General features: G+C 39.6%; 1 protein-coding gene across 3 annotated transcripts in view; it reads right to left on the bottom strand.

Annotated features, from left to right (window-relative positions):
- Positions 1–26,088, bottom strand: part of LOC127351190 (protein unc-13 homolog C) — a 100,359-nt gene that overhangs the window by 19,334 nt on the left and 54,937 nt on the right. For 2 of the 3 annotated variants that reach the window (XM_051378487.1, XM_051378488.1), the window contains exons 17-24: positions 21,529–21,662; positions 19,251–19,336; positions 5,559–5,685; positions 3,932–4,028; positions 3,255–3,398; positions 2,946–3,023; positions 927–1,004; positions 113–139 (exon numbers count right to left, since the gene is read on the bottom strand). In XM_051378487.1, coding sequence (XP_051234447.1) covers positions 113–139; positions 927–1,004; positions 2,946–3,023; positions 3,255–3,398; positions 3,932–4,028; positions 5,559–5,685; positions 19,251–19,336; positions 21,529–21,662 — 771 coding nt within the window. The remainder of the gene's footprint in view (positions 1–112; positions 140–926; positions 1,005–2,945; positions 3,024–3,254; positions 3,399–3,931; positions 4,029–5,558; positions 5,686–19,250; positions 19,337–21,528; positions 21,663–26,088) is intronic. The other variant, XM_051378489.1, reaches the window with a different exon arrangement.

Below are 26,088 nucleotides of genomic sequence, written 5' to 3'. Positions count from 1 at the left end.
AAGCATAGGAGCGTGAGGGGTGGCGGGGAGGCATAGGGGGGAGGGGGCGTGCTTTTTTCGTATCATTCGGTTAATGGTGGGAAGGGGTGTTGACGAGTCCTATTGCACACACCTTACAGAAGGACACAACCCCCTCCTCCTGGAGACAGAGAGAGAGAGCACAGAAAGGAAATGGGGGGGAAAACAGAAGACACAACGACAGGAGACAAAACGCAAGGCAAGACAGGCGTTAGATACTGGAGAGAAACATGCGTGTAAGTCATAAGAAGCCGTGGCTGCTGCTTCTCAGGTTAGACTGACAGACTGACGAGTCGACAGGGAACAAGTCAACCCCAACACAGATTTATAGGGTTTTAACTCATTATTTACAAAAAGGCAACACATGTTATACACGGGGGGGGGAATTGGAGGTGGGGAAAAAATGATGGGGTACAAAGGAAGTTATTGAGGAACTGTAGTAGAGGAAGTTGAGAAGGTGATACTAGCAAACTGAACTTCATGTCAGATTAGTCTATTAGATGGTTAAGTATAGGACTGCGGGAAGGATTACAGCACATCATTTCTGAGGTCAATTCACTTTCATTTCATATAAATGTCATCTGAAATGATCATTTACATAATCATGACACAGCATTTATTTCACAGCAGGGCACTGATCTAAAGATGGAGGTTTAAGCCTCCGTATTAATTGGTACCACCAAAGAGTCCTTTAGCAAGACACTGAATCCTCTGAAGCCCCGGGCATGGTGTTCTTTAGGTAACCTTGTGGTTTGACTTTCCAGCCCAAGGACGCAGATTAATTCAATATTGTTTAATAAAAATACATTATATGCCAAAAGAGGATAGAAAATTTCACATGAATGAATGTGAATGCCTCAAAACTTCACACAGACATAGCAGACAGATACACTTAGGTAGGCACAGACCTGTTTGCCACCCATGGACTCAAACATCTTCTCCAGCTGGACACGGAGCTGCTGAATGTTGTTGAGGAGGATGCAGGGCTGCAAAAGTACAACAATTAATACAACTGATTGTTTTGTACAGTACAGTGGTTTGATTCTACATGTGACAACAATGTTTTAATTGTTACAGCTACTGACATGGTACTGTAAAAATCTGTGAGCTTGAGACTGGCCCATATAATTGAAAACACACTGTAGAGCGTCAAATGGGTAAGAACAGTCAAATCCATCAGTTTTGATTTCCTGACACATCATCTATACAAAGATGCAAGGTTTCTGCACGACATCGACAGTCAGCGGGGAAACGCAATACATAATACAAGAGGGAGAGAAATGTCTGCACTGAATATGTCAGGCATTATCGATTCTCAGCTCCACAACAAGTTTAACAGATGACAGACATTAATCTCACTGCTTTTTATGGAGACTGTGAGTAATTCTTCAGAGTTTTCAGCCAGTCACAAATTATGGGCATTATCTGCCCAAAACTTCAACTGACAAACATACAACACCCTAAAAATTATGATAGTGGTAATGGATAGTACTAAAATGATCATTCTGTGCCCCACAGGAGAAGGATGATTGGTGTCTTTGAATCCACAAAGCAGGCAATAGTGTCTCTGTGGTAACATATAATGGCTTGCTCTCTACTAGATTTATGAGCATATGTGTAGGGGAGTGATTAGATATTCTAAATCTGAATAAAAGCAATGGAGATTTCCCTCAGCTGCATATTTTTTAGCTCGAGAGAGGGTGAAAAATATAGAATAAAGGATTTGTTCCACTAACACTTACACTGGATATATTGTAATCTATCAGTTAAATGCCAGGGGCTGTTATGATATTAGTCAGGACTGCAGATAAAAAAGAGAGAAAAAAAAGACAGCTATTGCACAGGGGCTGATTTATTGATTTACAGTATTCAATGGGGCAATGATGTTTGAATATGGAATGCTAGGCTAGCAAATCTCTGCAAATTTGATCAATATCATGAATTGCATTAATATCTGAACTACTATATCTTTGCAACCGCAGGTCCTCTAGATCAGTGGTTCCCAAGCTGGGGATGCCACAAGGAGTCCAAAGATAAATCTAGGGTACACAAAATGATTACTGAAATCTTTGCTTATAAAAAACTTTTTTTTATTATTATTTATGTCAAATACTGTATACTCTGAACCCCCTTAGGCTTTTGAAAATCCTTCAAGCAAAAAGAAGCTGAACTGAACTGATATGCTGACCACTGATGTGGGGATCAAAAGTAGACATTGATTTGATGTAAGGGGTCTATTGCTCTCTTTTAAAGTAAGTTTGTTTTGGTGTTAAAGCCAACACACACGCTCCTGCTAAAAATAGCTATGATTTAGGTAATATAGTGTATATGTGACAGTATAACAAATTAGTGATTAGGTTCATTATTATGTTATCCTGACACTCTTCAACTCCATCTGCCTCTTATATCCTTTTTCCATCATCTGTCTGCTCAGCCCTGTCTCGAGGAGGGAATTTCATGTTTTCTCTGGGTCAATTGTAATGAGCCTGTCAACACTGTAAAGAAACATCTGCCTCCTTCGCTCATACCCTGTATGTTATCACTCACTTCAACTTCAAAGACTACTGTAGATAATTGGGCCACTCTGAAGGCTCCGCATTTAGTCATCCGTCACATTAAACAATGGACAGAGAGCCCAGAAAATACCAATGACTTTTCCCTATCAGCGGAGGGCTGCGAGATGAATAATTGCATCTTGTTTAATAGAGACACTTTGTTAAGTGCGTTACAGAAGACGGGGCAGGGCTTAGCGTAGAACAGACTGTGCTGCTATCTGAAACGTTTTCCACCTGGTCTCCATGCAAAAGGCAGTTAGGGACAGTCATCATGACACACCATCTGACTTAACATATTTGCATTTCAACCAAAAAAAAAAACTCAATGTAACCTTTGCTATTAACATTTACAGGCTTTGAGTGGGCACTTACCACGTTCTCCTTACTCAAATACAATGGAAAGTCCTTGGATATGATTGCAGCATATTGCAGAAGAACTTTGTTGATAGTCTATAGGGAGGGAGAGAGACAGTTTTATAATTATAGTTGGTTTGCTGTTCTATTATTCAATTTTTCACTGAAAAAAATCAAAGCAGTCACAACCTAATAACAAGATAATATCGAACAGAATAAATAGACCACAGAGTCTCCTTAGATCAATGGCAAACTCTTTAACTGTGAGTTATTACTCCCCACAGGAGTATTCAGGGTTCACTGTGGGGCTTTTCCAAAGAGCCTGACCTTTGCAAAGCGGCACATTAAGTGAGCCAGAGCCTGTGGGTTTGGACACTCCAGCTTCTTGATAATCTCAAAACTCTGGTTTAGTTGAGTGAACACATCTACCACCGAACAGGAAAAGAGGGCGTGCTCTGAAGTTTGTTGGAACTGTTGCAAGAAAGAGAGAGGGGGACATGAGGGTAGAGACAGCGATGGAGGTTATAGGTTATATATTTACAGTACTATTGACATGGCAAATTATGCAGATTCAAATAATCATCAATAAAATGCTTCACTGTTCAGTTTAAAACATAACAACATTTTAACTTCACCAAACTGTATAATGCTATGTAATGCTTTTATTTGTTTAGCTGCACGAAACGTCATAAAACATATGAACACAAATACACACGTAGGTGCATCAATATATTGCAGTACTTCCTGTGCCAAAATTGTCTTTTGAAGCGTACACACATTTCCTCTCATTACTGCCTAATAAATCATGTTTATCAAATTTGTGATGTTTCAGGGTGAGGAGTGTTTTTGACAGTGTGAAATTTCCTTTATCCCCCACACTGTCTTCCTTAAGAGGTAAATCCGGTGTTAGCAGGGTGTCCTTGTGAATAAGACAGCAGTCTTAAGTGGATCGGTTGGCTAAATATAAAGCTACATATTGAGAAATAATTCAGTGCTATACTCACTCCGTCTTTCTTGTCCCTTTCCAGTGCTCCATTGAGGAAATCCATGGCAACGTCCTCATTCTCATCAAGCCACTGAATGACAAATGGCTCAAACCACCTAGAAAACAAAAAGCCTTCTATCATTGATGGGTCAAATCACAGTTGGAAGTATTTTTTAGCATTGTGGTTCATCTCATCTCTCCGGAGCGCCAGAGGAGTCAGGCTTTACCATATGAGGCTTTTTATCTATTTTAGGGGAACCATTGTATTTAAGGGAAATCAATGAAAATTGATCGTGTTAAACTCAAAAAGTTATCCTGAAAAGACCAAGCAGATTTCAGTGTGGTGTTGGCCAAGGCTGCAATTCATGCAGGCACTGATATCAGGTTTCAGTTTGTGGACGGACAGATTAGACTGCAAGGCTCAGACAGAGGACAGCAAAGGACAGGGCAGGCAGGGACAGATGAGTCGGGTAAGGAAGTACATTTGTTAGTGGAATAATAAAGCTGTTCTTTCTGTTTCATTTTGCCATTTCCTTGTTTAATATAGTGCCTGAGCTTGTCCTCAGAGCAACGGATGTCCCCCCAAAACTGCTTTGTACTCTGGCTAAGGGCATCCGCATGAAAGCCAATAAATAAGGTGGGCGTGGCGACAGAGAAAGCGAAGGAAGACAGGCAGACAGAAGAGAAAGATAGTGTGTGTGAAAATGTGTGTGTTTGTATGATGTGTATGCCACTAGAAGAATCAATCCTGCGAAAGATGGTGTTTGAGTGACAGTGTCGGAGAGGGGGAGGGTGAGTCATTACTCTGATAGACTGGCGGGATGGGAGAGGGCACTGCGTTCCCTACTTGCATTACACGTGTTTATATTGCAGCTATCACTGCTTTGCTGCACATGATTACACATGCACAATGGAAAACAGGAATATGTGAAAAGAAGAACAAAAACATGCTTATAGACTATATATTTGCTTTCTCATCCAAAACATTTATGATCAGCTTTTTTAAAATCTTGCCAGCACAGATTATACGAACATGACAGTTTTACAGATTATTATTTGACAAGTATTGTTCACATAGTTGGCTATTACGGAATCGTCTCCTTGGTACTGAAATATGATTTCAAATGTATTCAAAATTATTTGAAAATAGTAATTCAAATAAACAAATTTGCTGCAGACATTTTTTTTTTCCACCAGACTACAAAACAGTTTCCTACAGAGTTCCGCAATCTCTGTATAATTATGAGGATTTTTGTAATTTTGTTTGGCCAATGACAAAAACTATTTCTAATCTGGTAAAGATGGACAATAATTAGTGGCATAAATGAACACTGACATGTGTAATGTTGACACTCGTTGAAAGTAAACCAATGATCTGTATTTGTCGACAAAATTAAATCACGAAGCAACTGAACACATTTTTTCTTTTTCAACGTTTCTCTCAACTCAGAGGTAGTCAATCTTAACCCTTTGTCTCTGCTACTACTATTTAAAGACATATACATTACTGCATGAACAAAAGTATGCAGATGCACTGATGAGGGATATTCGGGGGGGGGGGTGTCTACGTGTGTGTGTGTGTGTGTGTGTGTGTGTGTGTGTGAGTGTGTGTGTGTGTGTGTGTGTGAAAATCAGAGGACACTTACAGAGAATATTCAGGCGAAACACCCTTGAAGGCCGGCAGGTCACGGACGTACTCATTATGGAACCATTTGACTTTGAAGTGAAGATTCATGTATTCAGTACTTTTGCATAGGCGGTGCTTATCATGTTCTGTAATGCAGATTAAAACATGAGAAGCATACATGTTAGCATACACCGTACATTAACTGAAACCACAATTCTTGACACACATAGGAGGGCATGTTAAATTGTAGGGCAGCATGGCAACATCTAAGATAGTCTATAATATAGTAAATGTCTTGCAGGTGTCCTGGACAAAAACAGCACCTTAGTTTCTTTGAACAGTTTCTTCCTTCGAAAAGCACAAGCAGAGACTCACACACACACACACACACACACACACACACACACACACACACACACTAATATCTTAATAAGCATAAAAAAAGACCTGGGCAGCAGTGGTTGCTTTTAATCTGACATCGTAACGGGCTCAGCTATGTACAGCCTTTAGCTATCAAAGAATAAGAAAATAAAACTGATCCTGTGAATGCTTCCAACTGCCTTCAAAAGAAAGTCCTTGGATGGCTGCAAACAAACTGAAGCTAAAATGGATTAGACTTTCATGTCAGCTGACATGGCTTCTGAGTCATTTAGTCCAGCTCACTGTAGACATTTCAGAACAATTAAACATTTCTACGGGATCCCCTGGAGGAGAGATGGATGGTGATGGCGTAAGAAGGAAAAAAGACATGACGGAAAAGAAAAGAAACCAGTGAAGTAGAAACAGTAGAGGGATATGAGACGAAAGAGAAAAGACCATGGGAAAAAGACCAAAGACCAAGACTGAGAAGGTAGGAGGAACGGACTGGAGGAAATAGCATGGCAGCATATAGGATCATCAGACAAATGTAGTATCATGACGATAAAATAGAGGAATCATTGCAACACAGATAAAAACAGAATATAGATCAAAGACAAGAGAGCAGGTGAACATTAGACCCTGACAAGAGAAGCCGCTCTGTGGGGCTTTACTTGAGTTAAATTCTAATGTCAGTAGGCTAACATGCTCACAGTCACAACCCTAACATCTTGATGTTTAGCAGGTATAATGTTTACCAGTTCACTATATTAACATTCTAACATTTGCAAATTAGTAGTATATTCAGTAGTAAATTCAGTATAGCTGTGTTTAACCGAAATATTTTAATCCACGGAGCTCATCCATACCTTGAGCCATGCTATTAGCACAGAAAAAACTAGGGGGGTCTTTGTTTCCTGGCAAATGACGTCTTGTGGCCATGCAAACTAACAGTAAACACTGAGTTCACTGAACTAAGACCATCATTTTCCCCTGACCTTAACCACGAAGCTTTAATTCCATAAAACCAAACCTTAACCATAGAGGTGGCAGCCACATCTCGTGTCACATTCTGCACTGTAAATGGTAAAATGGACTGTAGCAGCTTCCACTTATATTTCTAGTCTTCCCACCACTCAAAGCACTGTGCACTACATATTCAGTAATGGCAAAGGCCAGCACAAATGTAAACTAATTCATTCATACACCAATGCACAGCATCGGGAGCAATTTGGGTTTCAGTATCTTGCTCACGGACACTTGGACAGCGGGAGGAGCTGGGGATTGAACTGACAACTTTCTGATTAATGCACACCCACTCTACCTCCTGAGCCACAGCCACCCCTAGCTTTGTCAGTCCACATTTGTTAATATATGAAAGTAAGGCAGGAGTTGTCGTGAGGTTCTGATCACTGGAAGTAGACTTGAGAGTACGAGAAGTGTGTAGTGTTGCACACTCTGGCTCCAGTATTTCTCTTTCTAAATCTGTTGATCTTGAAGAAGACTGGAGAGCCAAAACATCAAGCTAAATAAAAGAGGAGTTCACATTTGTTAACATTACATTGTTGTGGGAACACAAAGGCATCATTAGCTGCAAAGAACAGTTACGTTGTAAATGCATCACAAACCTCAGAAACTTGTAGTTACTCGAGGCAATTCCCCATGCTCTCCCTCTCCCTGTCTCACTCCACTCCTCCCTGTGTGTGTCTTAGCCACTCTCTGTGACTCTTCATCGTTTCACTTCTTTGTCCAACCTTTTCTTTCTTATTTTGAGTTTTTTGTGTACTTCCTATTCAGTATGCAAATAGCCATACAAACCCTTTTTCTATGGCAGTGTGCAGACATCTATTTTTGATTACAGTTTTCCGCAGATAAAATGTGGGAGTGGTGAAGTTTCATCTGATCATAAAGGCTTATTATCTTCATGCCAGGTGTGAACTCCAGTCCACAAGTCTTACACAGGGCTAAAGAAGCAGGGAATTTAAATGAGTGTGATGGATTTCTTATTACTTTTTACAGCAGGTGCTCATAAATACAAAGCAGAAATAAAGACACACATATTCACACACTCTTTTGCAGATACAACATACTGTACATTCATGCCACATCAAAGACTTCTAAATCCACACATTGCACCCTGGCTGTCGAGCCTTAATCCTGATAAGAACCTTGGTGCTTTCTCTGATGAATAGTGCAACGCTTGCCAGCCTACACTCCTCTCTAAGCTCAGAGGAAAATATTTACATATGTGTAATTAACATAGTTACCTGTAGATAATATATTCAAATGCACAAAACAATATTTCACTTCTTAGAATGGAGAAGACACTGAGCGCTCCACTTTTGAAACTAAGGTTAGACTGCATTTAACAAAAAAAAACTTGACATTAAATCAAAATAACATTGGCAGGCAGTCATATACAAAATGTGCTGTATGTATGTTCAGGTGTAAATTTAGAATTATGGCTTAATTTCAAATTAGCGTTAAAGACAATCTATTGTATTGTGTTGGTATCGCCTACAAATATTTCAATATAGCAGAAACAGTAGGTGTGAAAATGTAGAATAGTGAAAAAGTGTATAGTTGCCATAGCAACCATGCCTTAACACATACTGTAGTTAACAGAGAATATGATGTTGATTAGCAGAAAAACACAGTACTGGTCACGATAACAGAGAAAATGTCTCTGGGAAATGCATTACAAAAACAGCAAAGAAGAAACCTCTTGAAATATCTCCTAATATGAGAAATACCTTTTTTGTGTTGGCCAGCCTGTCAAGTCATTTTCTCCACTGATACAGTAAATGCCTGAGGTGGAGTTTGTTCAGCTTGCACATATAGATTTTAACATCTTGTCATAAATCCCAGGAGCAACACTAGGGGACTGTTTAAAGCATTGAAGATAACTGATATGAGAAGCCACAATGATCCCAGCACCTCACTGTTATTTTCTTCTGGAGCTGAATACTGGAAAATGGCACAGATCACAGGTTTCATCTACACCTAACCTTCATGGCAGAAGTGGTTTTGATGGCTGAAATTGCAGAGGGATTTAAGGTATCACATGGATTCACCTGGTCAGTCTATGTCATAGACAGAGCAGGGGTTTTAAACACTGTGAATATTGAGCTGAGGTTGTTTTACGAGAGAAGACCTGCAGTTATTCTGCCGCAGAGGCTGCGTAATACCTGATCAGAGGAATCCATTGTGGCAGTGCCACTTTAATAACTGAGCTGGCACTGCAAGGCAGCGCATACGCATATAGGATGGACTGTGTGTCATGTACACACATACACACACAATCAGTTTGTCAACCTTTCTGCACTAAGCTCTGACTGCACACACACCCTCGCTGTCACACAAAGGAAGCAGATGGAGGTCAGCTGGGAGACAGAAAAGTAGAGGTCAGCAGGTGTTTTAGCTGGGTGCTGCCAGCCAGGTTCTGCTAGCTTGCTATGTGTGAATGTTGGCAGGGTCTGTGTGTCTACATTACACCCTCTCAAACACATGTACTGTATACATAGCTACATAATCAATGTAATAAGTTTCTGTCCAAAATAGGAATTTGTTGCTACTGCTTGACTAGAATGCTTCAGTGATTCACATAATCCCCATCTTCATATATGAATATATCATTGAGATATGCACATCAGTGAAAAGAACAACAGGGTCAAAAGTTGTTGTTGTTTTTTCTACAGATATTGTACTAGACATAAAATCTAAGAAGGGAGAGTCATTTACTATAACAAGACTATGTACATACAGCAAGTCTGAGTAACATAACATATAACAATAACATAACCCTGTTACATGTACACGTTTTATGGTTTTTCTTACAGTAACATCAACAAACTGTACTGATAATTGTACAATTCTTTCTTTACTAATAGTGGGGCTAAAAGTACAACGTTTGTTCTACCTTTAGTAGAAAGTTCATTCAAAGTGGAAATGTAACTCTCCTGTAGATCATGGATGTTCCACATAAGTAAAGATATGACTGTAATATGTCTAAATGTCTTGTCTGCAAGTGGTAATGTTGCCCTGATGGTGGCACTAGAGTAATGGTCAGGGTCACCAAAGATATTTGCATGCATACTTAGAGGAACTCAATTTGATACCAAAGTGTCTTGGAACAGCATGACGAGTAAGCACCATTGTCTTAGATCAGCATTACTAAAGCATTGGCTATTAATTACAAATATATTCTAAGACACAAAGGTCTATATTACTGGTAAATACATTTCATTCACTGAATGGAATGGTTCATTGTGCCAGCTTAATATTCTGCATCAACATTTTTCTTTCAAGCTTCAAAATCTGTGGTACGAAGACAGAAATATCTGCCATAGATTCAAAGAGCGTTTAGTTCTTGAAAAGCTTTCGTCTTTCAAAACTCTTCAGTTTGGGCGTCATAAACCTCATATCCTCTCTCTCGAAAATGGAAGCAGTGAACAACAGAATGAGCTTCTTTGCACTCTGAATGAAAGCAAAGGGTATAATTTTCCATTTACTGGGTCCTATGTGATTGTTTGAATAGAGGAGATGGAATCTGAGGGAAATGAGGCCATAGGGGGCAGTGTATTAAAAAAATACTGTAATAAAACGCACAGAAGCCACTGACTTCAGAATGAGTCATCTGTTTTTGGGTTTGTTTGTTTTTTCAGAAAGTTGCTTTACATTTTTTTTTTTTCTGAGAATTCCAGCTGAAAATGTTGAAGGCGATTCTTCTGTTTTCAATACAGTTAAGGCTAATTACTGTTGAACTTAATATGATCAATTCATAATTTATCATTCACTGAAGAATTTCACTATGACAGTAATTATTTTGTGATGTGTGTTATGTGTCAGATTTTTTCAACTGGGCAATCAGTCATTTTGGAAGGTAAGTCAGTTAATATTTATTTATACTGTGCATGCAAATCCAGCTTCTTGGAGCCTCCTCGTGGTGTCACATGAATTGTCACATTCAAAATCCAAAAGCTTTTATATTGTGTATGTGCAGGCATGTGCATGTTTGAATGTGTGCTCTTTTTCGTAACCCCACAAAGACTGGGGCAAGCAGTGCTACAATTACACATGCTTTAACATTTCATGTGGTATTTTTGTGCCCTGCTCTTTGTGAATGATGCAAAGGATTGAAGAGAGACACAGGAACACAGCAGTGGCATGCAAATAAGGTAACACATGTGGACAGTGCACTGAGAATAATAATTTAAAGACCACTATATTTACTGCACTGTTAATATGTGGAACATGTTCAGATGACTGACAATTTCTTCTAACTAGTTGACATATTTTGACAAAGAAAAGGCAAATTTAATGTAATCATAGCAGGAATGCCAATAAGGTTTATTTAGTAGTGAGTTCAAGACAAGACGTTTGTCATCCAAATATGGGCTTCATCCACAGTTTCCACTTCAAAGAAAGTGATGCACAGGCAACCACAAGATAACCATGAGGGTCTTCTTTACACATCCAATGTATTGTAATTATGCATTGTAAAGCACAACACCTTAACTCCCTCACCTGTATTTCCTATTATCCTCCCTTTATATTTTAAGCCAAACGTATATTCGCACCGAGCAACTCTCCACTTCCTGGAAAACACTACTTTGCCAGGAGAAGCCAGTCTGGCCTCTCTTCTTCATTTAGTGAGACATTTTCATTAGGGGCGATTGTCATTGGCACAGCTGCTTAATAGATAATGTGACTGGCTGAGAAGATAATGATTAATCACCAAACCCATCCTATTTATATTCCACTTGACCCACACTTTTGCTAATATATATAAAACATAAACAAATGAGAATATCAATGCGCTCTTATTGTCTGTACGTTCATGACCTAGAATTGCAATCAGGCCGGTAAACTAGACCCCTTATATCCATGTGTGCATGCTTGTGTGTGCGCATCTGTGCATGTACACGCCATTGTGTGTGTGTGTGTGTGTGTGTGTGTGTGTGTGGGTGTGTGTGTGTGTGTGTGCCTCTGTGCCCTGCTGGTGGTAAACAGCGTGGTTCTGTCCTGAGGGAGGAGTAGGCTCAAGGTCCCTGGTGAGGATGTCATCCTGTCTGACTCGGCCCACAGGGACAGACAAACTCACAGGAGACTCACTCACTCTCTGCCTCATTGATTTAAATGCTGTGGATATTATGATTAACTGCAGCAGTTCACCACAGAATTTCCATCCTCCAATTACCATTCAGTGAATATATCTATAGGAGAGTGTGCTTGGACAGATTCACTTGAGACAAAGGAAAGGCTAAAGGACCAGAACGGCATGCCAAGGCCGGTATAGCTCCCTTTGTGACATAATTCCTTCATCTTGGCTTCTGACCCAGTTCTGTCAAAGGGCTTCCTAAGCTGTATCGCAGGGGCCTACTGACACAGCTCTGCTATAACACCAGAGCCCACAGAGACACTAACTGCTGTTGATGTGGCTCAAACATAATGCATTTGGACACAGCCAAACCTAAGACTTACTAATGAAGGAGCCCACTCTGGTTCAGTGTAGTGAATCCCTATTTAAGTTTAATTTTTACACTCTCATTTAAAATCTGTACACATATTTATAATCAATATTTATTTTTATCAGCTTTACAAGGACATCTTTAAGACAGGGAATTTACAAGAACCATATATAAACAAGATCTGTGCATTTACAATAATTCCAACCCACAACAATGCAGCACAAAATTTCCTAATTTCCAACCGATGGGAAAGTCATGAAATCTTTTACACCAGATGATTATCCTTTTTTAACTGCACTAACCAAATTTATTTCAATTGATGGAGATCATTTATTAAGTATTTATGAGATCTGCATGTCTGAAATCAATGCACCACCTGCATGGCTCACTCAGCGCTTTATAAATCAATATAAAAAGCCATAAGCTGTTAGCTGAGCACAGAGAGATCAGAATTGAGTGTGCTGCGCAATGCTGAATACTGAAAAACAGCATTAGAGACTAACAGCTGGAGAACAGGCTACCTTATTAAAATCACACTGCAGGACAACACCCAACCTTTAGCCATTCCCAAACCCTGTAAACAACGTCTTTCTGTGGAAACACAACTCTCCTTGAAGAGGTACATTAATTGAAAAGCAATTAAAATATTCTACGGAGTGAAGCTGTTCCAACAGGCTGAATATGAGTTAATGGGCTGCTGGAGCATTGGATCTTTAATGACATGCTCCAGAGACCACAGGCATTAAACAGCTATACAGTGGATATATAGCATGTACTGTACAACTTTATCAAACAAGTCTAGAAGTAGCACTACTTTTTCTGCTCTTGATAAGGAGTCCTTGTTTGTTGCTAAAACACAGTGAAGTTATTGATATTAACCCTTTATTAAGACACATGATTTGATTTAGGTGCCATAGGATCTATTTATATAAGTCTATCAAAACTAAATTTACAACTACAGAGTGCCCTTCTGAGTGTTTATTATATAGATAAGAGTGAAAGCATTAATGAGAGAGATTTCAGCCACAGCCATTCACTCTCTCACATCCTCCTCCTCCGTTTCCTATTTCATCCTCTCGCTTTTTGCCTTCCCTCCTACCTCTCTCTTTTTCTCTCCCTCTCACACATTCAGAGATTCACACAGAGATGCTAAAATTAGCAGCATCCATTTCTGCACCAGCACTGCCACCAAAGGCCTCCGAGCAGGAAGCAGAGGATGCATCAAAGACTTCATTAAGTAATGCACATTCACATGCATGCACCCAGATGCACATACACCGGATTCCTCTTTTATTTTCATTCATTCTTTTTACTTTGCACAACTGAACACTTGCACAAATGTGCGGCTACACAAAAGCACAGACAAACATGCCTGCGTGCACAGACACACAAACGGAGAACCATAGACTGACAAAGCAGGACATTCTGGCCCGCCTCCTTCAGGGTGTCTCTGTCAGCCGCCCTGCCAGTTTTGTGTGCCTTCTTATGTAAACAGGTCACTATGAGTTACTTCCATTCGTCTGACTGAGAAAAAAAAAGACAGTAACGTGGACTGGCTCAGTACACCTACTCCTACCACCTCATTATAGTAATTTATTGTGTAAAAGAACTAACAGTACATGCACAAATAAAGTAATATGAACATACATACTGCAGATGCAGATTACAGATGTGAGTTTGCATAGACATACGGCATTCATTTGTGCACTTTTCTGCAGCTTTTCTATTGATTATCTCAGTCCGACATTATGATGGGCGAGACAGGAAATATGACAATAGTCAATTAAAGCTTTCTTCCTGTGATTGCACAGGTTTATTTTACATACATGTTCTCTTCTGTAGCCACACTTAGTTTTTTTCTGGAACTTTAGCACAGACATAAATGTATGTATGTGCCAGATAAATGTATGTGACCAGCCCAGTATAAAGAACTATTTAATTTTCCATTAAACTCCACTGAGCATTCATTTGGGTAATGTACAGTGCAAATATTACTCTGTATGTCAGTGTTATCAATTAAAGATCAAAGGATCTCAATCAAATGATTCAAGAAGTCATTAGCTCCACTTCTATCTCCTTGAGAGTATGGAGAGTGTCTTCCAGTGCAGCATGAGACCGTTTAAAAGTTGTAAGGCCCAATGTGTTACTGATTTAAACTGAAAAAATAAACATGTAATGTATCTACTATACTATCTGATATACAGTATACTTTCTTATGATGGTAAATTACCACAAGCTGGGTAAACTTTAGCAGGTGGATCTAGGTGGGGCATTTTTACCTGTAAAATGTGTTTGATAATACGTAATGTGATTCACACCAACATCATCCACCTGTAAAAGTGATATGTAGCCACACTGGTTACACAGCAGCAATGTACTATGAGGCACAGGACAGAAAAGTCAGACATTAACGTGAACGTATCACACATCCAAGCATTTTAAAGATTCCCATCATCATCATATACAGCATCAAAAACACAGTATACTCACATACTTGGGATATTAATTGTGAGTAATACACAGGATCAGTCAATAAAAGCGGGCTTTACAGGTTGCAACTGGCACCATCTGTCTTTTTTATGTGGTTTTACAATCTATACAGTAAAACACATTATGTGGTTTACAATGTGCATGTTTGCACCACAATGTTGAGGTTTATAAGCTGTCAAACTCTCCTTCATTTAACTACTTGCCTGTCTCAACCAAACCAAACCTAGAACTTCCACAGCCAGTAGGACCAGCAATAATTCATACAAAGTGCTCCTTTGAGGAACATGACAGTCATGTCCTCCTCCTGGCACGTGTCGCTGTGGGCAGGCAGTGATGTACTGACAAGAGGAGGCAAGAGGACGCAAAACAGGGAAAAAGGGTACAGGCTCAAGGAGCGAGAAAGAGGGTATATGTGACTGAGTGCATCCATGATTCCTGTCTCTTTTTGTAACATGGACAACCTCAGGCAAATTAGACCCACACACACAAACATACACACCGCCCAAACCTGCTGTGACAGCAGTCAGTAACACCCTAGGTGGTCACATGCCCAGCTGCCCTAAACTCAAATATGCACACATACACCACAACCACAATTGCTCTCTCCATCTCACTTTTTATTAATCTACTCAACTCTGTAAATTATCCCTCATAAAAGTTTAAGGATCTAAATTGTTATTGTACTATGAAGAAACTGTGATGTTTAGCAAAATAACTAAAATAATAAACCTATGGTGTTGCTTTTGTTTAGGTAATTAATTGAGTTGTCAGTGGTTTAATAGCTTTCAGAATAAACTTATGTTGTCTTTTGCTGATGACACACTGTTCTCTATTAAAATCAATACAATATTTTTTCTCTGCACTTCAAAAAGCATTTTATATCCTTCATCTTCAAAGTATTATAACTCCAAATACATTATATTCACCAATAGATAAGTACTATCGTAATTTATAGATATCCATCTTATTAGGATGCGCGAACCACCTCAGCTGGCTGCATTCGACGCAAAGGGACAGCAGCTCTACTCTGAGCCACTTCTGGATATCCAAGTTCCTCACCCTATCTCTAAGGCTGCGCCCACCCACTTTATGCTGGTATCTGCAATCTCATTATTTTGCTCACTACTCAAATTTTATGGCCATAGGTGAGGGTTGGAACCAAAATCAACTGGTAAATTGAAAGCTTTGCTTTCCAGCTCAGCTACCTCTTTACCATAACGGTCCAGTACAATGCTGCCATCACTGCTGATGCCACACAAATCCGCGAGTCCATTTCATGCTCCATTGTACCAACAAGAGCAAGATCCAGAGATACTTAAACTCCTTCACTTGGGGCAGCAACTCATTCCCAACCCAGAGGGAGCAATCCACTGTGTTCCCCTAGAGAACCATGGCTTCAGATTTGGACCCTTATTCCATGTTGACCCCACTCGACTGCAACCCACCCCATTTTGACATTCCCAAACTTGACACCCTCCTTAGCCCGGCTGCACCTTTCGATCCTGTCCTTGAATATCACAAACAGGATTTCAGAGTATTGCATTGCCAGATGATGAAACAAGGTTAATGTGATGAATAATTTTCAAAATACAGAAGGAGATGGTGTAACAAGTAACAACATCCTATTTATGACAGAAGGCAATGGAAGTCTAAATATATATATATATATATATATATATACCACTAGAGTGAAATAGAGGCTACTGATGTCTTGACTGCTGCCTCCTTTGTTTTCAGTAAATCCTACACCAAGGCATCATAGTTCATTTTACAAGAATAGTTCATGTTAAAAATGATACATGTGGAATCATAAAAAAAGGTTAGGACAAGTGATTTAATGTTAATCTTCACATAATCCAGACATCTTCCTGCTGCTTTATAGCTCCTCATTACCTAATGGATGGGCACATTGATATGCATATTGGTCCATACACACTCTGTATCCCAAAAGCAGATTACATTTAAAACCACCTCATACCTCAAATTCTATATGCTTCCTACTGTATGTGTATGTGCTTACAGCTTTGGGGTGACTTTTGGCACCTGGTCACCATAGCAACCATAGCTTAGCATGGAGAAATCAACAGGTATGTGCTGTGTAGATGAGGATAAATCCCCAATAAGCTCTTTTGGTGCTTCTCTGCCTTTTCTCTTACACACATTCTAAAGAGCATTTCGAATCTTTGACCTCAATAAAATCTGAGATTCTCTTACTGCTCCCTCTCAACCTCTTCTATCATCATTAAATTAACAAATGTTATGCTCTCTGTCATGACTTGTTCAGGATAGAGATGGTTCACAGGTCCAACGTAGACCAGGCAAGATATGTATGAAAACACACTGTTCATCCACCTACCAACCACAATTCCTTATATGAGGTGCAACACAGTTGCTCTGATTTTCAAAATAGTGACATTAAATACAAATTCATTCGTAGCACCCAAGAAAAGTCTCACTTTGACATGAACTGATCACAAAAACAGGAAGATTTGGTAACCATGTATAGTGTGTGTTGCATACTAATGTCATAATTGCATGATTTCTGGGAAATAAAGCTCACAAAGCCTCATTACACTTTTTTGAGACATGACTGTGTCCCTGCTGAGTCTTTCAGTGCAAACACACACACACACACACACACACACACACACACACACACACACACACACACACACACACACACAGCCATTTTAACATGCATTCACAACCCCAGTCCCATTAATTCCCTTTTGCATTCTGCCTTCCCATCATATTCTGATATCCTGGGGGTTTGATCCAGAAGCCTCAAACCTTAAAAAACAGCTAGTTCAATAACCTCCAGGAGGCATTTGCTGCTTGGGAGGAGAGCTGGAGATAGAGGGGGTGGGGATTGAAGTCAGACCCCACGTTAAAACGAGGCACATCTGTCTTCCTGCCAGCAGAGCAGATCTGAGATTTATTGCTTGATCACTGTGAGTCTTTGCTGTCTTTAGAAAACAACTTATTCGTGTTAACAAAGTAAACTTTTGAAGATTACAAGAATACTAAATGTAATTTACACTTCTTATCTACTGTTTAAATTGGGCGCAATATGGCAGCTACAGAATGACAGATTTAGACTTCATGCTAGATTACAGATTGCAAATCACATAGTTTATATGGTGCGAAATTCCCTTTTCATGTCTCTACCCTGTTAACTGCAGGGAATTCTTCTTATATACTAACAGCAATATACCGTTACAATTAATATAATAAGTTTGTGTTATTAAGGCCATAAAAAGAATAGAAAACAATTAGTACTTTAGCGACTGTTTGTAATAATGGGCGGAGCTTCCTGGTCTGTGAAGTGAAGCCAAAGTAGAAGTGTTGCATTCTGCATAATTTCTAATGGCCAGCAGGGGGCAGCACCATGGGCTGCAATAAATAAGTCTGATTAAGCTTTATGGAAAAATGACCCTACTTCTCACTTGATTTATTAGCTCAGTAAACCATTTCCTAATGAATTTATGGTCTCATTCACTACGCTTAAGTCTTCTTCCATATAGCATGATGTTCATTTTGTAAATTATGATCAAGTAAAATAGGCAATAAAGCAGGATCTGCTTTAGGGCGTGGCTACCCTGTGACTGACAGCTCTCAGTGAGCCTGCCCACTGCACCACATGAAACTCACACCAAACTGTCAAACGGTGCTGATCAAATACGAATCAAGATGCTTGTAGTGCAATGCCTTTTTCTCACCTAAAATCACCAAAGGGTAACCTCCCACAAGGTTCACACTTAACTACTATCTACCTACCTACTACTGAACTGTAAATCATTTTAACCCTTAAATGAAAACTGTGTATACTTTGGAGATTTTATTCTTATCTTACACTGTTTGTGTAAACAACTGGACCACGTAGGTACCACAATACAGGAACACACATTCACACACACCATATACCATTGATCAATTGTTTATCTTCATTAACAGAAGTTCCAGTTTCTCTATAATGATCAATACAGTGAAATCAGGGAAGTGTAATCTAGATGGGCAGTAGAGCTGACCACAGCAAAACACTGCTGATAACAAAACCCTGACTCCAGCCAATAAACAACACTCCAAATGCAAGGATACAAAGAGGTATGACACAGTATCACTTAACACTTATTCCAGAGTAGTTACACAGGATGAAGAGAGAAACAAAATTAGAAGTAACAGCTAATTAGTAAAGAGCTAACAAGTAGTTTCACTTTCAGTGGACACTACTCAGAAATGTTGTGTGCCTTGTTAGAAAGTGTAACCTATTTTTCTTCACCAACACCCAATCAATTTATATAATTTATCTTCTGTTCTCAATTTTCTTCTCACATACACCCACACACACGTACCCTCAAGCAAGAGACTATCGTCTGACCAGCAGCATTACTGACCTTCCATTGCATACTTCATGTCCAGAGCGAAGAGGTTCCACATGATCTCAGCGCTGATTTTGCCCACACTCAGCTCCTGTGGAAACCTGGTGGAATTGAAACGGACTCCAATCAGACTCATTTCCGTATGATGACACGCTCGACTGGTTGGCCTGATGGCTTGGCCCAGCCTGGATCTCTAACAAATGACTTAACAAATGTGCAAGAAGACATGGTTGGTGAATTTCATAATCTAATAATCTGCCGTCATTTCCAAACCTGGAAGAATTGGGGCGGAATGGAGAGGCATGCACAGGGTTTAAAGATGAGAAAAAATGAAGGAGGAAATGACACAGCAAAGGAGAGAGGGAGAGGGTGGCAGCCTATTTGGCAAGTAATCTGCTATTTTGAATGCCTATAGATTTTCAGTCAAAGCTTGACTGTGAGATGTCAATGGTTTAATTATCCATATCCTCAGACACTGATGGGAGGACATTTATAGATGACGGGGCCTTGGCCTGAAAAAGGTCAGTTTATGTGGAAATGTTTTACTTTCAATGGAGACCGCCCTCTTTCTAACAATAAACACATTTGTCTGACGATTTCTATTGAAACCGTAATCATCTGCTCAGCCAGGAAACCAATGTCCAAGTGCACACACACACACACACACACACACACACACATGCACGCGCACGCGCACGCGCACACACACACACACACACACACACACACACACACACACACACACACACAGAGACACACTGGTTCCTCTTTCCTTTCTCCAACCTCCTGAACATCCTTTTATGAAGCAAAGGAACAAACACTGAGACTAAAAGGCGGATTTGTGCTCCCACTGGCAACTGGAGGAACAAAAACAAGAATCCCAAAAACACTTGGCCCCGTTTTCATCTCTATCACTCTCACAATTTTTCTCTCAACCTTGGTTATTCTTCCATCTCGTCATGCAACCATCGTGCACTGCAGCCGAGACAGACAATGAAAACACTTCATGGCCAAAATTAATCTAAGATCTACAGTTACTGTGCATGCCTGTAGATGGTTCACAATCTATTTCTACGTGGTGAAACAAATTATGTTATGTTGTTTACAATCCACATGACGAGTATTTCTGGAAAATAATCTCTAAAGCTTCTTATCCTTTACACTTTTAAAAACAACGGTCGTATCCAATTTTATATTTCCAATCATAAAATACATTCTGTAGATCAGTCTATTGGCTCAAACATTTCTAGGCTAGATTCCCAAGTAAATATTCTCAGCACAGAGCAACAGACAAGCATTTTTTTCACTTTTTTTTTTTTCAGCAGCTCCCATTATTTAAAGGCAACAAGTCCACTCCTGGGTTAATCGTGAAAAAGCACGGAGGTTTCTGTCAGCCTGGAACTTGACCGGGGGAATGTGGAGGAAATGGGCATGAATATTGCAAATCTATCATTAGACAGAAAGAAAGCTCAGGGCATAAACAAGAGTCTTAATAAGCATCGTAAATCAGCGAGAGGAAGGAGAAAACAAAAAGGGGAGAGTGTGAGAGGATATGTATGAGCGAGACAGAAAGAGAAAAATATGCTTCATCTTATTTCTTCTAAGGCGAGCTCCACTCCATTTTCTTCAGGATGTGTAATTTGTTTGATTTTATTAACCAAATCATCCGAAGGAGGCAAATAAACATCCTGCACCTCCCTCAACACCATCACCATAACCAGCCCTCCATCCTTTTTTTCATCTGTTATATAATTCAGCAACACTATGTTCCCCTTTTATCCATCTAAACCATGGCTCACCATACAAACAAAGCATTTTTACTGCTGGCTTCTCCGGCTGCCTCACAGCCTTCTTGCGCAACACTGCACTCATCTATGTCTGCACAATCAGTATGTACATTTTTTCCCCCTCACATTCTCTAAAAAATAAAAATAAAGAATAAGAATAATTAATGGTGATACTTTGAAAAGGATCTCTCTCCTTCATCTATTATGTTATAAATAATGAAGCCAGAATTGGCATTGGTTAAATCAAATAAATATATACAGAATATATAATATTGAACAAATAAGGAAATATTCTATCAGCATGGTCCTTATTAAGGACCCCAAAAAATTTGAATACTGGCGAACTGTAGTTACATGCAAAAATGATGTGAACACAATGTTCAACAACGCGTGTGTAATAACAATACCTAACTGCTTACGGCAAAATCTGGCATACCAACCAATTAAATAGACTTTGAAAATGTATTTGTTTGGATTTCTTGGTAAAAAGCATACATGGTACATACTGGTTAATGACTGGGGTGTAAGCTGTCCGGTCCTCATCGATTACAGACACCATGAGAGTGATGAGTTTTGGCCAGAAGTCCAGGTTCTTTATTGAAGGACCCTGCTCCTCTCTGGGAATATCCTGCTTCCGGCTCTGTGGAGAAGGAAATTAGAACGCTGAGAGTCAGAAGACAGTTTATGTGTTGAGGGTGAAGCATTTTTGGGATTTGGATCAAATAATAAGTAAATAAGAAAGTCAAACAAAGATGGTTGTGGTACTTTACAGACTTTTCAGAGTATTTATTCCTTCTGTGTTGTGTGTGTCATGACATTTTTATGCAATTGATATTGCAGTTTATTTAAACAGAACAAAATAAGAAAGAAGGAACATGACAGGACAATAAAATTGAACAATTTAAAACTTGAGGCACGATTAACAGACCATGGTTGGTTATAGCATGATAGAAAACGGTAGTATTGACAGACCTCTTAATTACAAGAAATGTAAAACTGGTTGTTCTTCTTTTGTATTCCTGACAAAGTAGCTGCTCAAATGTTTGCTGCCTACAGAATTCTGGGACCTGTAGTATTAAACCACACCTGCTATTACCTCTTGCAATACGGGGTGTGTCGCTAAGTCTAAAATCTTAAGGGTTACAACTTTACATTTTTAAAAGAAAACCACTGCAGTACTGAGTTTATGTAGATGAGGGTGTGCGTCAAAGTGTGTTGTGTGTGGGTGTCCTGGGGTGAAAGGTGTTGAATCTAAAACCTCTCACTGACTCTACCATCTGTTCACCCCACACTGAGTGCAATCACACTGATCTCCAGTCAGCAAGTAACTGTCACAGTCTTTCACTCTGTCGTGAACAGGTTCCACAGAAAACACAGAGCTGAGTGCACATGCTGGAATAAACTCAGTCACACTGACAGATCTGTGTCATCCACAGACATGATTAAATGCAAACACACCCTTGCTTATGCACACTGACAATGACAAATATACCATGGACTATGGGGACATACCCTCCCAAGAGGATGCATTATTGCACATATGCACATTCTTTCATTTGTGTATACAACTCTGACTGAAGCAAAATACATGTTTGATAAATAGAAAATTGTGTTTAAAATGAAACATGCTCAAATCAGTTGTTGAATAATTTAGATTGACTTATTTAACAACCTTAAGCGTATTGACATTGATGCAGCACACAGAGAAGATGTTGTACTGAGAGCTGAGAAAATGGTAATGCAACACGAGTTCATTTATCATAAATATAGTCCTTAGAATCTAATCAATTCTTACAATAATCAACTTGTACTTCTTGTTTTAAATATCTGGTGATGCAAGGGATATAATGATGTTGCATGTCTTGGAGGAGCTACAGAATTTAATCTCACAGGAACAAGAAACACTGACAGGGCTTACAGCTGATTCTGTGACAGTGTCAACCCAGGGTTCACTTCTTTAATCATTGGGTTTGGAGCTGTAAAAGTTAAGTCTATCATTTTGTGTGTCATGGTCATGAAAACAGACTACTACTCATTCCATGGGAGGGTCCATCCCAGGCTTCCGAGGCATCATATTGATCAAAGGCTCATGAATTTCTCATTTGCATATTCACTTATGTTTGCTATGTAGCAAGACATGAAAAATGCACTGATTTCCAATGTGGAAGCAACAGGGAGTCTGAGCTTTACATGTAACAGAATCTTAAATTAAAGACTGTTTAAGTTGGACACATATTAACCTGGGTTCACATGTACCCAGAAGAATAAATCATCTACAGTATGTGCTACTAGAACCGATGAAGAATGGCGGAGAAGTGAAATAATACTGGTCAGAGTGATCATAAATTAAAGCAAGCAGTGCCAAAGACAGATCTTCTTGGTCCATTTATCATGAAATTCAAAATATTGGGAGTTTAACAAGTGATGATTACCAGTGGAAAAAAAATTAGCAATTTATCAGTTTAGATCAAAGCAGAAGAAGGAAAGAAAAAGGCGTGCAATTCATTTTGGTCCTCATAGTTTAACAAATTAGAATGATGTGATGCTTACTTCAAAGAGGAAGGTATGCCTTGGTATGAGAACTGGGCCATCAGGGGGAGATATGCAAGTGCATGCAGCTAGGTACATTTCTGTTAAATTGGAGGCATGAACAATGACACAAATATCTCTGCACGAGGTGAGTCAGCTATGCAAAACTGCATGCACTGTACCTTTGTGTGTGTGAGCAAAGCTCTTTATAGCTGGATGGTTGTATGAAGGACACTGAAGGTTGTGTCATCCCTACTAAATGGGATGCAGTATGCATCCACTAAAACATAGTGTAGCCTCCCTTTGCTCATCTGTATTCACCTCAAGTAGGTACAAACACATTGTTAAAGGTGATTAAGTAGCCTGCTGTCGTTTTACAGTCAACAACACACCCATGGGCTTCAGTTGTACTAGGAGGTGAATACTGTACTGAAGTAAGAGCGCAGTGTAACTCCACTATTTCCAGTGCACGGGGTGGTGGGGGCACTAGCAGAAATATTCATAGGAGCGTATCACTCCTCTAGAGGGTAGCTAGTGGTTTATGTTTATTGTTTAGCACTTTCAGTCCCTGTGTGGGAGAATTCAGCATTAGCATACAACTGGCTCCTCATCAATTCTCAAAATGTGACATAAATTACAGAGTCTCTGATTGAAGGATGTTCTCAGCGAATGTGATCAAATTCCCAAGAGAAATAGCTGTGGGTGGAACTGAAGCTGTTGCAGTGCATTTTAAAGCTCAGTAAAGTAGTACATACGCTCAGTATGTGTGTACATATCGTTCGTATGGACAAATACACTCAAAGATATGCATTCTAAGAACAAACAGCGTCTTCTTCAAACAGTTAAAATCAACCAGTTGAGTATTGTTGGCAAATATGTGATAATGTCGGTGAGAGAGATGCTTATCAAATCAATCTGAATTGCTCGCTGAGTAACAAGTGGAGTAGTCTTGTAGCTCCTCTGTGGCTCTTCTGCACAGTTGATTCCTGCCTGTGCATATGCCTGTCAACGAACACCAACGTCTTTCTTCCAACCATATCGCTTCTAATCGTCTGTCTACTTATGCATTAATATATGCATAATGCATGTGTGCATATTTTCTGTACATACATTTCTTTCATAGATATGTATATATATTTCATGTGTATCTTAACATTCCTGAGCCAGAAAGAATGGGAATTATGTTTGTTTTTAATTTTGCCCTTTTCCATGATTCCTTTTCTCTTTCCATTTCCCCTTCATTATGCTTAACAAAATCCTCCCTTTCCTGCCAGTACTTAAGAAACTGTTAAGCTAGAGTCCCCGTGCCCCTCCTCCCCCCAGTCACTTTACACTCCGGCAGAAGCAGGGAGCTTTGTTGTTATGTTATGCAAGATGCCTTGTTGTGGCTGGGATATTTCACTGCCTGCCTGGCCACCGTGTCAGCCCTTGTGTCGCCACACTCAGTCACTGTTAGCAACTGGAGAATTGGGGTCTGTAATGTGTTCTATCTGCTGAGTCAAAGGCTACCTAGTGTATGTGAACATAATAATTTATAGTCACAGTGAGATTTGCTTTGGGGTGACACCGAAGCCTTTTTCTCCTGCCGTGGAGGAAACGCTGATGGAGAGGCTGTCAATTGTGAAACTGTGGTGGACGAAGATGTAATTAGCCAAAGTGTCTATCTCTCCGGTTTGGTAATTGCTTACAACCCCTCAGGCTGTTTAAACAAAGGAAGCTTATTATTCAACTTTTGAGCGGATTGCACACATTATCTTAAAAGACATTATCTTCTGTAGCATGCAGGCCATTCTCCTTGGGAAGTAAACCGTAAAATAATCAGGCGGAGCTGCCTGTTGCCTGATTATTACTGGGGCGAGGCCAAAGCAAGTCAACCAGCACATGGAAATCTTCATGTGTTCGGAGAAGCAAACCAAGGACTGGGTGATGCTGTATTTCTTGAAAATGTAATTATGTGAGTCTGTCAGTTCTCAATATGAGAACATGCCTGCAGCTGCTCATGGCACACTTGTGATACGTTCTTACATGAGAAGGCAGTATGGCTGTATAGTTTTAAGCCAGTTTTTGCACACTGTCCATGCTGAAACCTATTTTTTGTGCTCATACATTATCCATCTGGCACAAAGAGCCCTAAACAGATGAGATTGTGATTTGCATCAGGTAAGTGCTGCCTGGTCCTTGGCTGCTTTTATATGGCTCCTCACCGCCATCTCTTTCTTTCTTAGAAGGTTGAAGTCCTTCATGCAAAGTTTGCAATAGAGGCAGTGTACATTTTTATTGTCAGGTAAATGTCAGTCATGATATATAGCCTATTGATTTCCAGCCATGCTGGATTGAATATATATTTTCCCGCCATTGTCACGCATCAACACAAAGCACACTAAAGCTGAAGGGAAAGGTGTAATCTCAGGTTTATGAAGGTTATAGAAAGTGGATGCCACCTGGCCAAATAATTTAGGAAAGAAGAGTTTCTTACAAATATTATCATATTTATAGTATTAGAAGTTGCCTTGAAGTGATAACTGTATGTAGCTTTT

This window comes from Dicentrarchus labrax, unplaced genomic scaffold, assembly GCF_905237075.1.
Source record: "Dicentrarchus labrax unplaced genomic scaffold, dlabrax2021, whole genome shotgun sequence".
In the NCBI taxonomy this organism is placed as follows: Eukaryota; Metazoa; Chordata; class Actinopteri; family Moronidae; genus Dicentrarchus; species Dicentrarchus labrax.
Note: the sequence above shows the minus strand (reverse complement) of the source record. Positions and strands in the feature narration are given on the sequence as shown.